This window comes from Arachis duranensis, chromosome 7, assembly GCF_000817695.3.
Source record: "Arachis duranensis cultivar V14167 chromosome 7, aradu.V14167.gnm2.J7QH, whole genome shotgun sequence".
In the NCBI taxonomy this organism is placed as follows: Eukaryota; Viridiplantae; Streptophyta; class Magnoliopsida; order Fabales; family Fabaceae; genus Arachis; species Arachis duranensis.
In genome coordinates this window covers 77630650-77646245 of record NC_029778.3, presented here as the reverse complement: position 1 = coordinate 77646245, position 15596 = coordinate 77630650, and the positions used below count along the sequence as shown (strand labels likewise).

The 15596-nt window shown below is 35.0% G+C and overlaps 2 protein-coding genes across 3 annotated transcripts; both read left to right on the top strand.

Annotated features, from left to right (window-relative positions):
* The first annotated feature begins 5333 nt into the window (after positions 1-5333).
* Positions 5334-7200, top strand: LOC107459522 (putative pentatricopeptide repeat-containing protein At3g23330). The gene has a single exon (XM_016077747.3). The coding sequence runs from the start codon at positions 5334-5336 to the stop codon at positions 7095-7097; it is 1764 nt and encodes a 587-aa protein (XP_015933233.3). The 3' UTR covers positions 7098-7200.
* Positions 7201-7592: 392 nt separating this feature from the next.
* Positions 7593-14719, top strand: LOC107459717 (golgin candidate 5). 2 transcript variants are annotated; one of them, XM_052251946.1, is made up of 20 exons: positions 7593-7944; positions 8152-8320; positions 8538-9517; positions 9878-9949; positions 10104-10178; positions 10431-10545; positions 10720-10781; positions 10880-10927; positions 11095-11379; positions 11504-11563; positions 11694-11777; positions 11860-11925; positions 12011-12109; positions 12190-12408; positions 13124-13238; positions 13327-13547; positions 13683-13742; positions 13827-13940; positions 14160-14234; positions 14345-14719. In XM_052251946.1, the coding sequence occupies exons 2-20, from the start codon at positions 8167-8169 to the stop codon at positions 14408-14410; spliced, it is 2970 nt and encodes a 989-aa protein (XP_052107906.1). In that variant the 5' UTR covers positions 7593-7944; positions 8152-8166; the 3' UTR covers positions 14411-14719. The 2 variants fall into 2 exon arrangements, with proteins under 2 accessions (XP_052107906.1, XP_015933439.1); XM_016077953.3 differs by having other exon boundaries at positions 7594-7944; positions 8532-9517.
* Positions 14720-15596: the final 877 nt, after the last annotated feature.

The window sequence follows — 15596 nt, the reverse complement described above, 5'->3', positions numbered from 1 at the left end:
AAGACTATATCTCATTCAATAATATATATATTATATAAGTTTTTAATTATTATAATATATCATATATACTACATATAGATACCTAACATTTCTTTTTCCTTTTTTTGTAATATATATCTCGAATGATGATTTAATTGACACTCAAACCCTACTACTCAAGAAGAAAATGATACTCAAAATAATACGTCCAAATAATAGGACTAAAAAAGTAATAATTGTAAGAGCCAAATTATGAGGTTTCTTTTAGCTAGTTTCATAATATAAGCTCCACTTTTTTTGGGGAACATCATAATCACCACTCCACTCCAGCTTGAGTTATGGATTTATAATTTTCTAAAATGATATCCTATGGCCCCCATAACACAACGGCCGTTCTAACCTAATTTGACCCTCAAATAAAATAAAATGAAAAATATATATAAACTAGAGAAAAAAAAATAAAACTTTCAAAAAAACATGAGAGAAGGAATAATTGGCAATTGGCTTAGGCTAAAATGAGCCGAGTGAGGCATTAATAATAAGTGTGTGAATGAAAGAATAATAATAATAATAAAAAAGAGTGTAAAGGTTGTGGCGAGTGCCTCGAGTGAGTCAGTAGTCACATCTCTCATAACTTTGTCTTCAATGTTGGTGTATTTATCTCTCAAAACTTTTAATTTGTCTTCAATATTATACCATCATTCGATTATGTGTAAGCTATTCATTATTCAATTTATATGTCCCATGAAAAAGATAATTCAATGTGTTTGTGTCCGTGTATCATTTAAGATGTAATATATCTGATCTGTATTCATTGTCCCTTCTTTGCAATTATTTATCACAAGCATATATAGTAGAGTGTATATAATTAAGTATTTACTTGATCATCAAAGCAAAATAATAAAAGAATGGAAATATTTGCATTGGTAATTAAAATAAATTAACTAAAATTAGTCACAACTTATCTTATTTAATATTTATTAATTATTATAATAATTAATAAATATTAAATAAATAAATTTGATCCCTTTTTATTTTTTTTAAAATTATCGTTAAAAGAAAATAACATTATCTCATGTGGTATATATATGCTTAAATAATGGATTTCAAAGTTATATATAGTTATAACGTATTTTAAAGCAATTAATTTAGATTAGTCTAGTGATTGATTTATTAATTTATTTAAATAAGTATCTGAATTTTAAATTTTGTTTTGTGTATACAATAATTTATTAATCAAATTCAAATATTATAAAGTGTTTTCTAAAATATATGATAATGATTGGATTTAAAATGGTATTTTTCTAAAATATATAATAAATCGTTAAATAAAAAATATTATAATATGTTTTTTTAGAATATATGATAATGATTGAATTTAAAATAGTATTTTTTTAAAAAAAATATATGACAAATCGTTAAATAAAATTTAATAAATTCGTGATAAATTAATATTTAATCTAATCTATTAGATTAAGAGATGTGGTAAGAAACAAAACGAAATATTATAAGGTGTTTTTCTTGGATATATTATATAATAATGGCATTATATGACATTGACTGTCTAATTCATTAAAAACATTCTTATAAATTAACTATATAATATATCGCACCATCATTCATTCTGATAATTTACTTTTTGACAACTTGTGCTCTAGCATTTTCCACGATAAAAATGTGGTTTTCGAAGTAATTGTCTGTATTTAAACGAAATAAACTATTATAATAAGTTCTTAAACTTTACGCCATGTAAATTTTAGTTTCCGACCTTTAATTAGATATACAAATCCACCTCTTAATTTTTTACAAATTAGCAAATTGACTATTTTGATTATTTTTCTCTCTTAAAAAACAAACCATCAATTTGTCTTCTGAAAGATGGAAATGTTGGCAAATAATTTTTTTAAAAAATATGTTTAATAAATAGAAGGAAAAGTATGGTAAACAATAAAAATACTAAATAATGTGAATAATGAATATATCGAATGTTCAATTTATTAAGTATGCGGATGGTCATCCTAATATTAAGATTTAGGGGGTAATTTAAGAGTGTAGTGCATTTTTATTTTATTGAGGGCGGAGCAAGGTGGTAGGATAGGAAAGGGGCGATGATCCCCCTAATTTTAATTGTTTACATGTAAATTATATGTAAATTTCAGTTTAGCCCCCTTTAAAATTTTATTTTAGCCTTAGTTTATTGTATAAATATTTTTGGCCCCTCTAATATTTTATCTAGCTCCACCCCTGCCATTATTCACATTATTCACAAAAACCGTTATCTATCTAACAAAGTCCAAAATAAAATATATTACTGTAAATAAATTTTATAGTGACATCAAATTAGAATTACTACATAAATTAAGATAGTTTGTACACAAAAAAAAAAATAAATTAAGTAGACACACAAAAAAGTAAATTAAAATAGTTTATTTTTAATATAAAATAAATAGTTTCAATTAACCCTTGATCTAATTTTGATACATCTATCCTCAACATGAAATCATTTTATATGCTTCCAATATATAGTGCCAAATTCATGAAAAATTAAAAAAAGCTATAAATTTCGATCCACATATAGCGTGGCATTTATTTATTATTGTTAGATATTTTTATTTATTGTGGGAAATAAATAATTTAATGTGGCAGGTCAGGTGGGGAACATGCAACAGATGCTGGAAAATGAAAGTTCTTTAATCAGTAGTGCCAAATAACACTTATTGCAACTAACTGATGGTAATTGGCACTGAGTGTCCTTAGATTGAGGAATATAAACTCTGATTATATTATTAGAGTTAATGTTGAAGGAACAAGGGATATGATTTTATTGGGTATATCTATTATCTAGTATTTAAGTTATTTATGGCACCACATTCCATAATTAAAGTTTTGGAGTCATGTGGGTTATGATTAAGTTTATCTTTCTATCTATCTATCTATCTGCAATTCAAACCAAGTGAGCCATAATAATGTTTCCTGCATTTTCTTTCTTTCTTTTACTTCTGATGATTCTGATTTGGTGGTTGAGAACGGTAGATAACTTGATGCAATCACATGATTCCACCACAAACCTAATACATAACAGCATTAATTAATTCGGAAATGTTTAGTAACAAAAAAAAATCAGCAAAAAACAACCATAACTTGTCTTATTTAGCATTCATTAATTGTTACGACAATTAATAAATACTAAATAAGGTAAGTTATGACTGTTTTTTTTTGTTTCTCTAGCATTACCCTAATTCATTTTTAGTTTACTTTCACACCTCCTCCTACTTTTAACTTTTTTTTTTAATATTTTTCCCAACTTAAATTCCATGCCACTTTTTGTTCCTCCACTCAGGAAAGCTACAACAGAAACACCAAAAACTGCACAAGGAAAAAAGAAGTATCTTCCTTTCTTTGTTTTGAAGCCTTTGTCGCTTTCTTGTAAAAGAAGTTTTCCATCACAAAAGGTGCAAACCGCCATTAAATATGGAAGAATGCCTAGGACAAAAAATATTACTATTAGTATTCAAGTTTTCATAGGTCACAGAAGCTAATAAATAAAATAAAAGCAAAGTCTAAGTAGCTCAGAAAATAGTAAATACATCAGTCTTCATAATACATCATTCCCTTTTGGAAAATAAATCATAGGCTCTAAGAATTGCAAATGAAGAGAGTAACTACTAACTAGTAACTACTCTTATAGTCTTATCCTTGTGGTGATGAATGATGATGCTCCTAACATGGATATAGATAAAAATTACTTAGTGCTTTACTATCTAGAACTAGCACACTTGTTCCTTTTAAGATTTGTTTGAATTTGTGGTAACTATCACATCCAGGTATGCAAGGAGAGTCACATCTTCAACAATCACAATTCAAAATGCTCTAAGCTATCTAAGACAAAATAACATACCTGTCATCAAACTATTTATTACAAAAACTTAAACTGATAGGAAGAAGCACATGACAGTTCAGTCATGGGACTCTCGTTCGCCTTACCCTGCCACGAAGCAGAGACGCCACCAATGAAGTTGTGTCAAGCTTATTCTAGAACCTTAGAGAGAATCTCTTGCATCCCAGAGCATCTTGCATCAAATAAACAAGAAGCTATTCCCTAAATTGATCATGATAATCACTGGCATTGCCTAAGGCTAAGACTAATCTTGAAACTTAGTATTTAATCAGAAATTTACAACAAATTCTAACACGACACGATTTTAGAAAATCGATCAGTGGCGTATAGCACAAGATCCTGAATGGATGGATGCTTATCCAGATTGACAGGCTGGTTCTGCATACTCATCATTGGAAGATTGAAGAAACCGGCCACTATAAAGATAAAGATTCAAACATCTTCACCCAACTCTGTATGACAGTTAGTTTTGAAAAGTAGATGAAATGGAGGCTCATGTATAGAGTCAAAAAGTGCTGTCACATGCATATAATTTACAATGAATTCATGTATGTATCCATTAAGAACATAGACCTACCATCTTTACTTGTCCCTTCTTAGTAATTTAACTGAAGGAGAGGACATTAGAAAATACTCAATTTTGCAGACATATTGGTCTGACCAAATTTATTTAACTAGTACTATATCATAAATTTTATTAGACACTGGTGCTCTCTACATCAAGGAGTACAAGTAGCATGCACCATGTTCTTATACAAAAGAAGATCAAACAAGACTGGAACAGTAACAGCCAACATTATTCAAATTAAGATAAAGACTACCAAATGGTGTATTAAATCCGACATCGGATACCAACAAATTATCTTTAAAGTTTAAAATAAGAAAATGGTCATGTGGAAATTTCATTGTATGATAATTACCCACACCACTATACACTTAAGCATTGTACAAAAATACGGAAATTGGAAAGCAAATGACCAAGCTAGGTAGTGATTTTTACGTTGAACAAATCACATTGCAAAGATTTTCCACACTACAGCTACATGACAAGCCTACAAATTTGAAAACTGAAAAAGAGAGAATGGAACATAATATTGAGAATAAACAACAACTGAGACAGGACAAATCACAACAATACATGCTAACACAATAATAGTATAGTCATTTCTTTTCTCTTGAAAGTGCATACTACTATAGTCATAGATAAGGGAGAATTTTCTCATTCAATTAATGTGAGAAGTGGGAAAAAATGCTTTGTGGAAAAATGCAGTCTTTTTTCTTTTCCCCCTTCCTTTATTGGTCCAGAGTCCGAATCTTCATAGACTCCACTTTTGGGCCTTTCATTTGTTAAATGGGCCGAATTGGGCTACTCTTAGCAGATCAAGCATTTAAGGCTTAGGCCCAAAACATGAAGTGAGACATATAGTCTACTACTCTCGTTCTCTAAATGGTAATCATGAAATGCAAAGAAATTGGTCAGTTATTGCAACTAACTCATTACAGTTACACTTCACTACTTCAAACTTGTATCGCCGGCAAGGCGTTACGACCGGGGAAGCAGCTTCACGCGCGATTCTTCCAACTCGGTGTCGCTTACAATCAAGATTTGGCCACAAAGCTTGTCAATCTGTACAGCGTTTGCAACTCCCTGCGGAATGCACACCAAGTGTTCGACAGAATTCCCAAACAGAACTTGTTTCTCTGGAACGTCCTGATTCGTGGTTACGCCTGGAATGGGCCCCACCAGGCTGCCATCTCGCTGTTTCACCAGATGCTTCACTATGGACTCAATCCTGATAACTTCACTTTCCCCTTTGTTCTTAAAGCATGCTCTGCACTCTCTGCTATTGGAGAGGGAAGGGACATCCATGAGTGTGTGATTAGAACTGGCTGGGAGAGGGATTTCTTTGTAGGTGCTGCTCTCATTGATATGTATGCTAAGTGTGGTTGTCTGGTTGAAGCTCGCCATGTGTTTGATAAAATTGTTGTAAGAGATGCTGTGTTGTGGAACTCCATGCTCGCGGCTTATGCGCTGAATGGACACCCTGATGAGTCACTTGCTCTGTGTAGGTACATGGTGGTGACCGGTGTAAGACCCACCGAGGCAACTCTTGTAACTGTGATTTCGTCCTCGGCTGACATTGCCTGTCTTCCTCATGGGAAGGAGATCCATGGTCTTGCTTGGAGACATGGATTTCAATCCAATGATAAGGTCAAGACTGCTCTGATAGATATGTATGCAAAATGTGGTTCTGTGAGAGTTGCTCGTGCCTTGTTCGAAATGCTTAGGGAGAAAAGAGTTGTGTCTTGGAATGCAATTATCACTGGTTATGCAATGCATGGTCTTGCCAAGGAAGCCTTGGAACTCTTTGAGGTAATGAGGAAAGAGGCTCGGCCGGATCTTATAACCTTTGTTGGTGTTCTAGCAGCTTGCAGCCGTGGGCGTCTGCTCGATGAAGGGCAAGTATTTTATGATATGATGGTGAGGGATTATGGTATCAATCCAACTGTTCAACACTACACATGCATGGTTGATCTTCTTGGTCACTGTGGCAAACTGGAGGAGGCTTATGATCTTATCCGACATATGAGTGTACGGCCGGATTCTGGGGTGTGGGGTGCTTTGCTAAATTCATGCAAAATCCATGGGAATGTGGAGTTGGCAGAGCTAGCCTTGGAGAAGCTGATTGAGCTTGACCCTGACGATTCGGGCAATTATGTGATCTTGGCTAACATGTATGCTAAATCGGGTAATTGGGAAGGAGTTACAAGGTTGAGGCAGATAATGATAGATAAAGGGATAAAGAAAAACATGGCTTGTAGCTGGATTGAAGTGAAGAACAAAGTGTATGCATTTCTCTCCGGGGATGTGTCACATCCAGATTGTGATGCAATATATGCAGAACTGAAGAGGTTAGAAGGGCTAATGAGAGAAGCTGGGTATGTCCCGGACACAGGATCTGTGTTCCATGATGTTGAGGAAGATGAGAAGACAAACATGGTGTGCAGTCACAGTGAGAGACTGGCCATTGCATTTGGACTCATTAGTACTCCCTCAGGAACCAGGCTTCTGATAACAAAGAACCTACGAATATGTGAGGACTGCCATGTTGCCATTAAGTTCATATCAAAGATCACAGATAGGGAAATTACCGTGAGAGACGTTAATCGCTATCATCATTTTAAACAAGGAATTTGTTCATGTGGTGATTATTGGTGATTGTATTACATGTAAATAATAAAACAATTGAATTCATTAAACATACCCAAATCGTCTACTAGATGTTAACGGGGGAGAAAAATTCCCTCAGTTTTGGAGAGTTATTAAAGGATAGGGTGTTGCTGACACTGATACACTAATGATCAATAGGTTTTATATTTGTCTTTGTGATCCAAGAACAATCCTAATTTTGGTTAACTAAGAATCAAGAATGTGTGAAAATTCACGTAAAAAATTCGGTTGACTATTTGGCTTGGCTTGCAATGTTTGCTTATTTTCACTGTTTCAAAATAATATGAACCCCTTTTAGTACTTTTATTGTCGTTAATTAACGTAGTCATCACAAATTTCTTTAAAGGCAATTCTCAAATATAAATTCATGTTCCAACTCAAAGTTCATAAGGAAAAAGAAAAAAAAAAAAGGTGTCTCCAAAAAGCAGCAACTTGGCCAAAATAAATAAATGCAAAAATAAAGGAAAAAGAAAGGAATAGACGAGACACTAAAAACGACGGCGTTGCAATCTTCACCAAAGCTAGAGCCTAGAGCGGAAACCATCATCGAGTGCTACTTCCAATCGAGTGCTACTTCCAATCCTGAGTTTCCCATCAAATCGAAGCATAAACCCACTTTCGTCTTCATCTTCTTCTTCTTCTTCTTCTTCTTCACAACCGCACACTGAACTTAAAAATACATCTTCACTTCACCGACATCTTTGTCTTTTTTTTTTTTTCTCTTCCTCCTTTGCTCGATTCGTTTTGGAACTACTCTGTAAATAAAAGAAGCTTGCTGAGCTCAACTACTTCAGAGGATCATGGTTTGATTCCTGGATCCAACGCATTTATTCAGGTCTGCTTCTTCCACTATCAATCTTATTTCCTTTCACCTAATTCAGTCCCTCTCTGCATTGATCTATTCCTTTATTGTCATACATGATTTCAGATTTAGCTTTGTTGTTTACATAGTTCATGGTTTTATGTGATCTGAGATTTGAGTAGAGTCGGAATTGAATTCAGAATGTTGCATCACTGTTTAGCATTGGTTTTGGTTTTATAGGGTATAGCTTTGGAGATGGCGTGGTTTAGTGGGAAAAATGCTTGGGGGAACTTCCCTGATTTGGATTTGGCGGGAGCCGTGAATAAGCTTCAGGAAAGTGTCAAGAGCATCGAGAAGAATTTCGACACTGCTCTTGGATTTGAAGAGAAGTCTGAATCCAGCAATGAAGGTAATTCATTATTCAAGTTCCCTTCACTGCTTAGTTTTCTGAATGGTTTATGCATTTCTCTTGTGTATATTGATTTATTGATTGGGGCAGATGTAGAGTCAAGTAATTGCTGTTAGATAGGAGTTTTGAATTGTTGAACCGGGTGGTTGTTTTATAGAATGAGAGTTTTCAGCTGATTAGAGTTATGCCTTTTTATTTTCCCACCTTCCAGGTGCAGGATCATGGCCTATACCGGCAGACAGGAAAACCCTATTTAATCCTGTTATGGCCTTCATAGGGAACAAAAGTGAGGAAACTAGTGAAGAAACATCTGAGAAAGCTGAATCTTCTCAACAAGAATCCAAAACTGAAAAATCACCAGAAAAGCCTGAGTCTTCAGATCACACACATGCACCTGAGGAAAAAGAAAGCTTAGGAACCGATGGAACAGTCCAAATGGAGACTGAAGAAATCGCTAATCAAAACATAAAAAGAGTGCTCAAAGTAGAAGATGATGGTGAGCAAACTGAGTCAGCAGATGTCTCAGCTGCTGAGAGTTTCAACCACACAAATGATGGACACAACTTGCAGGAGATGCCTATTGAGTTGCCTGAAACGCCTATTAATAAGTTTGAGAGTTTTGATTCTGGTGACCTCCCTCAAGAGGAAGAGGTTGCTGAAGTGGGAACCTCTGAAATTCCAGTGTTGAAGCAACCTAAGCCTTCCAACCTTGTGGACAATGTAGTTGAGAATGCTCATAGCGAGTCAGTTGATTCACATGTTTTTAGTGAACCAAATGAAAATCTTCAAGTTGTGGCAAAAGAAGAGATTATAGAAGAGGAGGGAGTGCAAGCAGAAGAAAGTGTACCGAGTGTTTCTTCTCTTCAACCTGAGGCATCTGATGCTAGCAAGAAAAGCGATTTGATTTCTCGAGCTACTGAGGAAACCAATAGCATTGATCAATCATATTATGAACCCTTGTCCAGTGGTACTCCACCAAATGATTCTTCTGAGGTGGTTTTGCCTGAAAATGAAACAACTCTAGAAGAAAATAAAAGTGACCACTTGGCTAATGATGTTGCAACTGAAACAAAAGAGCAGCGATTGAGTACTGAAAGAAATATGTCTGACTCAGGTTCTATGTTTGAGCTGGATTCGCTTAAGAATGAAATGAAAATGATGGAAGCTGCATTACAAGGTGCTGCAAGACAGGCTCAGGTACTTCATTTGCTGCACATAATCATGATAGTCATTTTTTATGTTGGAAGTACGCAGATGGCAGGGATCTTATAGTATCTGAGCATGAAATAAGTTAGCTTTGTTATAATTAACAAGTTTCACTAGGTAGTCATTTTCTTTTTAATTCATCTATAGTATCTTATCCGCAACATTGATTTTTCCATTGATTACTAATTTTCATTTAATTTTTCTGTTTTCAAAGTTTTATGATATTCAAGAAGCTGCATGTTTTGTCTAAAAATGCTAATCATTCTTCACCTTCTATGTGCCAGTTTTTGGCCAGTCCCTTCAATGTTTCCTAACTTATTGCAAGTTTGTAATCTCAATTCCCTTTTGCAGGCTAAAGCTGATGAGATTGCAAAGTTGATGAATGAAAATGAACAATTAAAATCTGTCATTGAGGAGTTGAAGGTATATTTGTTCTTCTCATCCCTTTTATTTAATGTTTACTTGGTCTATTTTTACCTTCATGTCCTGAACCTTTTTGGTCTTACTAATGATGTCATTTATGCATTTACATGATTACAAATTTAAAAATGAAAATTATTTGCCTACCATGGAGCAGAGAAAATCAAATGAGGCAGAAATTGAGACTTTGCGAGAGGAGTACCATCAGAGAGTTGCAACCCTTGAGAGAAGGGTATCAGTCTTCATAATTCTCATTTGCTTTTATGTTTCTACAGTTTAAACATTGAGTGCTTCTGAAAGCATTGTGATGTTGCAATTATAAAATATGGTCACTTTGAGTATTTCAAATTGGGGTTAGAAATCCATGAAGAATTTTATAAATGAAAGTGAACTATTTGACATTATATATGTTTCAAAGTGTATTCTGTCTAGTTTGTGCTACTACTGTTGCAGATTTTTATTCATGTGTCATGACTGATTGTAGGTTTATGCTCTGACCAAAGAAAGGGATACACTTCGCCGGGAGCAGAATAAAAAAAGTGATGCAGCTGCTCTCTTGAAGGAAAAGGATGAAATAATTAATCAAGTTATGGCAGAAGGTATCACAGTCTGAAATCAAACCTGAATCTGTATCATCTAGACTTCAGTGTAGTTTATGATGTTAGGAATTTTCCATTGTAAATAAGTGTTTCTTTGTTGAGACATGTTGAAACTTTAACTACTGGAGATTATAGTGGTCATTTTTTTTCCTTTTAAACTGTCTCTCATATCAGGTGAAGAGCTTTCCAAAAAGCAGGCTGCTCAAGAGGCTACAATTAGGAAGTTGAGGGCTCAGGTAATGCACACTAGTTATTACATTTTCCACAAACTTCAATTTCTTAAATGCCTCAATATTGTAATGAATAATCTATTTACTTGTTTAATGAAAGCTAGATTAGAGAGCTTGAGGAGGAGAAGAAAGGTTTGACTACAAAACTACAGGTACTTGAATGCTAAAAGCTTTAGTAAAATTTATTTTCTGGTAATGTTCTTTAGTTATTTCTCTTCACTCATCATGAAATATGAAAAGCAGAAATTTCCTGCTGTAAAGATCGGACAAAACTGTTTAACCTTCATCTTCGTTGTTTGGTTCATGTCATGTCATGCAGTTAGAGGAGAATAAGGTTGAAAGTATCAAGAAGGACAAGACAGCTACAGAGAAATTGTTGCAAGAAACTATAGAGAAACATCAAATGGAACTTGCAGCGCAGAAAGAATATTATACTGATGCTTTGGCTGCTGCTAAGGAGGCGGAAGCATTAGCAGAGGCACGTGCTGACAGTGAAGCAAGAACAGAGCTAGAGAATCGTATAAGAGAAGCCGAGGAACGTGAATCTATGCTGGTCCAGGCACTTGAAGAGTTGAGGCAAACTTTAAGTAGAAGGGAACAGCAGGTTTTGATATATTTTTGTCATTCTATTTCCGAATTGGCTTTCTTAGGAGATTGCTTTTAAATTTTAGTTATTTCCTTTTCATAAAGAAAATTAAAGTTCCATTGTATTGTCCGTCCATATTCAGGCAGTCTTCAAAGAAGACATGCTTCGCAGAGACATTGAGGATCTTCAAAAACGTTACCAGGTGTGCTCCCCTGCTCTCTGCTTTTCCTTTAATTATATCGCTTTCTGAGAATCCTACTACTTTTTCTTGTGTTCTTAAGTTTTAGAAACTATATTTCTGCTTTTGGCATCATTTGGCTTCTCTTTTATAGGCAAGTGAGAGACGGTGTGAGGAATTGATTACACAAGTCCCAGAATCAACAAGGCCGCTTTTAAGGCAAATTGAAGCTATGCAGGTTAGTGCATGTGATCTAAAAATGATTTTCCAATTTTCATCCGTTAGGGATCTATACCTGACTAGAATTCACCTGATAACAGGAAACAAATGCCAGAAAGGCTGAAGCTTGGGCTGCTGTTGAAAGATCTCTCAATTCTCGACTTCAGGTCTCTTGAATACCCTGATTTAAATTCTGAAACTTTCTTGCCGGATATTATTGTTTTTCTTCATCTTTTCCTTTTGATTCTACAGGAAGCAGAAGCTAAAGCTGCAACTGCTGAGGAAAGAGAGCGATCAGTGACTGAACGTTTATCTCAAACTCTGTCTCGCATTAATGTCCTTGAGGCTCAGGTTCTACATATTCTTGACTAAACTCATATATTTAAGGGCAGTTTCATTGAAGTGTGACTGACTTTAATGATGGATTACAGATTTCTTGTCTTAGAGCTGAACAGACTCAACTAAGTAGGACCCTTGAAAAGGAAAGACAAAGGGCAGCTGAAAGTAGACAGGAATACCTGGCAGCAAAGGAGGAAGCTGAGACTCAAGAAGGCCGAGTGAGACAGCTTGAGGAACAAATTAGAGACATTAGACAGAAACACAAGCAAGAGTTACAGGAGTCCTTGATGCATAGAGAGCTTCTTCAGCAGGTAGAGCTTCCTGATTATCTTTCATTAAATGTATCTTATCTACTTGGGTAATGGAATAAACCATCTGAAGATAGATAGTTCATATCTTGTCCACTTACTTTTATTTGGATTTTTCCACGCTATGTTCACTGTAAGGTAGCGTTTGGTGGAGAGACAGAGACTGAAAGACTAAGACTGAGAGACAGAGACTAAGAAACAGAGACAGAAATAAATTTCAGTATTTTGTTTGGTGTAAAGTGAGTGACAGAAATGAAAACAAGAATAAAACTTTAATTTAATTTGTACAAAAGGTAAAATTAGAATTAATTAATTGAAATGAGGGTATTTTAGGTATAAAATGTTATTAAAGTTTCAGTTTCTGTCTCTAAAAATTTTAGTTTCCTGTGTCCTCACTTTTTGGAGGTACTGAAATACTGAAATTTTAGGGACAAAGACATAAATTTTAGTACCAGTCTCTAAGTCAACAAACATAATACTAAGTCTCAGTCTTTCCGTCTCTGTCCCAGTACCTAAAAACAAACGCTACCTAATGGAACAAAGGTTAGCTGATTTAGAAAATATTTGGGCAATTGTATGGAACAGAAACTGGAAAAAAAAAAGTTAAAAAATGGACGAGGTGTGGTATTGCTGGTAACACCTAATTCAATCAATCTTATCAGAACTCCTGTGATTATTCATTTCCAAGTTTCTGATTTAAGCTCTTTGTTTGCTCCAGGAGATAGAAAAAGAAAGGGTTGCTCGATCAGAACTGGAGAGGACTGCACATGTTCATTCTGCTGCGGTATCAGATCAAACCCCCAGTACAAAGCTAACTACTGCTTTTGAAAATGGTGAGATGCTTGGCTTCGCTTCTCTTCATTCTTCTTGTACTCGTATTAGTTGTCTGATCTTTACCTACTGTAATTCTTTATGATGAAGGGAATTTGTCTCGAAAACTCTCTAGTGCAAGCTCCCTAGGAAGCTTGGAGGAAAGCCACTTTCTGCAAGCATCATTGGACTCATCAGATGGTTTCTCAGATAGGAGAAACCATGGAGAACTAAGCATGAATCCATACTATATGAAGAGCATGACACCCAGTTCTTTTGAAGCTGCACTTCGTCAAAAGGAGGGTGAACTTGCTTCATATATGTCACGTTTGGTATGGTTTGCCTTTGACCCCAGTTCAAAGTTCTATTGTGTTTGTCTTCGCTTTTGTGAACTGATCTTAATTCTAAGGTGTAGAGTATGTAGTAAGCTGTTAGATCATTAGATGACGTTTTAATTATAAATTCAGGCCTCATTGGAATCTATTCGTGATTCTCTTGCTGAGGAGTTGGTGAAAATGACAGAACAGGTGAGTTAGATTCTTGTGTGTGCTACTTACTGCTCCTCTTGCTTGTCGTTGTCATTAACCATGACATGCATCTCCACCCTGCAGTGTGAAAAGTTGCGTGGGGAGGCTGCTGTGTTACCTGGTTTACGATCAGAGCTGGAGGCACTGAGGAGGAGGCACTCTGCTGCGTTGGAGTTGATGGGTGAACGTGATGAAGAGGTATTTTTCTCTCTGCAACTCCCTCTTTCTTCCAGAAAATCTAAGAAATCAAATATAGGAATAATATCAGACAAGCTTGGGTCTGAAAATGATGTTTAATCCATAGTTATTTATATAGGCATCAGACTTTGTTATATCCTAACTGTCCTATTTCCTTTTCATTACTTTTTTTTTTTTTGAAATAAAGAATACTATCTAAAAGAAGTTGAATGTGATTAGTTGGAGGAACTTCGTGCGGATATTGTTGACTTGAAGGAAATGTACAGAGAACAAGTCAACCTGCTTGTGAATCAGGTATTTGCTAAATCCAAGTTTTTTGGTCTGTAGATGGCATAGTTACTTTATCTCACTTCCTTCCTATCAGAATGCTTTCCCTTCTCTAACTCTGGTGCATACTTTTACAGATCCAGAGAATGAATCCATCAATGGGTAACACCAATTTTTCTGAAGGTGCAGCTGGTTTAACATAAAGGATGATTTCCAGCAACTGTTTGAGATAGCCGTGCATTTGAAGTTGAGTTTCCTCTGATTGCTATCAGCACCGTAATGGTATATTGAAGATCAATGCCTTTGATCGACCAATTCAAGCTTTCAAGTCTTAATTGATAGAATTTGTATGTTGTATATCCGGGCAAGAGATATATACTGAAGGTGTCATGCACCCTTGTTAAATATAATTTGTATTATGACTTGGTGAAATGTTGTATAGTCAATCTCCTTACACTACATTCAAACTATTAAAAATCCTGAGAATATTTTTCCCGAGATAGTTAATCATACAGGGATTTTTTGGGGTGTGATGTTCCAAATAAAACATATATTCGTTGAACTCGATTTGTGCTTTTGCTCATTAGAAATCACAATTCAAAATTTTCGTCGTGTGGTTTGATCAAATAGTATTTCCCCGTACGATTTCATGTTTATTTTCTTTACTTAGTCTTGAGTTTAACTTTGTGGAATAAAAATTTGGATTGAGAAATAATGACCTGTAGGTTAAAATTCAACTTGGTAGCAAACATCAATGTTCCATGCACTAATAAATAATAATAATAATATCTTATTTAGGATGTAACAAGCTAAGCTAAATAATATATAGCATCCAACTCCAAAGTACACAATTAATTAACAGATTTATAAAACAGCAAATTTTGAAACAGCAAATTTTGAACCTTCCACTATCTATTTTTACTTGCGCAAAGAATCTTCATTCCTCCCACTAACTGTACCTGTCTCTGTCCTTTTAGCATTTGTCCCACTTACTGGCCGCTGAACAATCATCCATGAGCTGTATTGCTCATCACTCCCATTCATCACTTTTTTGCCCTTGTCTTTTTCAATAATACCCCCATATTACCCTTCACCATACATCGTTGTTCCTGCTCCTTGTTTAAGAGACCCAGTATCTCCCTAGTTATTTTTCCACTTTCAGATGTTAGCCACAAGCCACGGACAGATATTTTAGCTAGCCTTTTTTGTCAATTCGCCTCAGAAACTAGGGATATATTAGTCCTTTCCACACTCACTAAGATAAACATTAGACTTGGCTAACCATCCATACACGGACACACTATTCCACTAAAAATGACTGTCGTACCGGATAATTTTTCCAAAGTATTTTCTATTTAGCAAAATACTGATACCAGATCAAGAGGGGAA

Excerpts from the sequence above, each read along its gene's own strand:
- LOC107459522 (XM_016077747.3), top strand. The coding sequence starts at position 5,334 with ATGAAATGCAAAGAAATTGGTCAGTTATTGCAACTAACTCATTACAGT.
- LOC107459717 (XM_016077953.3), top strand. The coding sequence starts at position 8,167 with ATGGCGTGGTTTAGTGGGAAAAATGCTTGGGGGAACTTCCCTGATTTG. Across the intron at positions 10,928-11,094 it reads GTTTGACTACAAAACTACAG|TTAGAGGAGAATAAGGTTGA; the intron begins GTACTTGAATGC and ends CATGTCATGCAG. Across the intron at positions 14,235-14,344 it reads TCAACCTGCTTGTGAATCAG|ATCCAGAGAATGAATCCATC; the intron begins GTATTTGCTAAA and ends ATACTTTTACAG.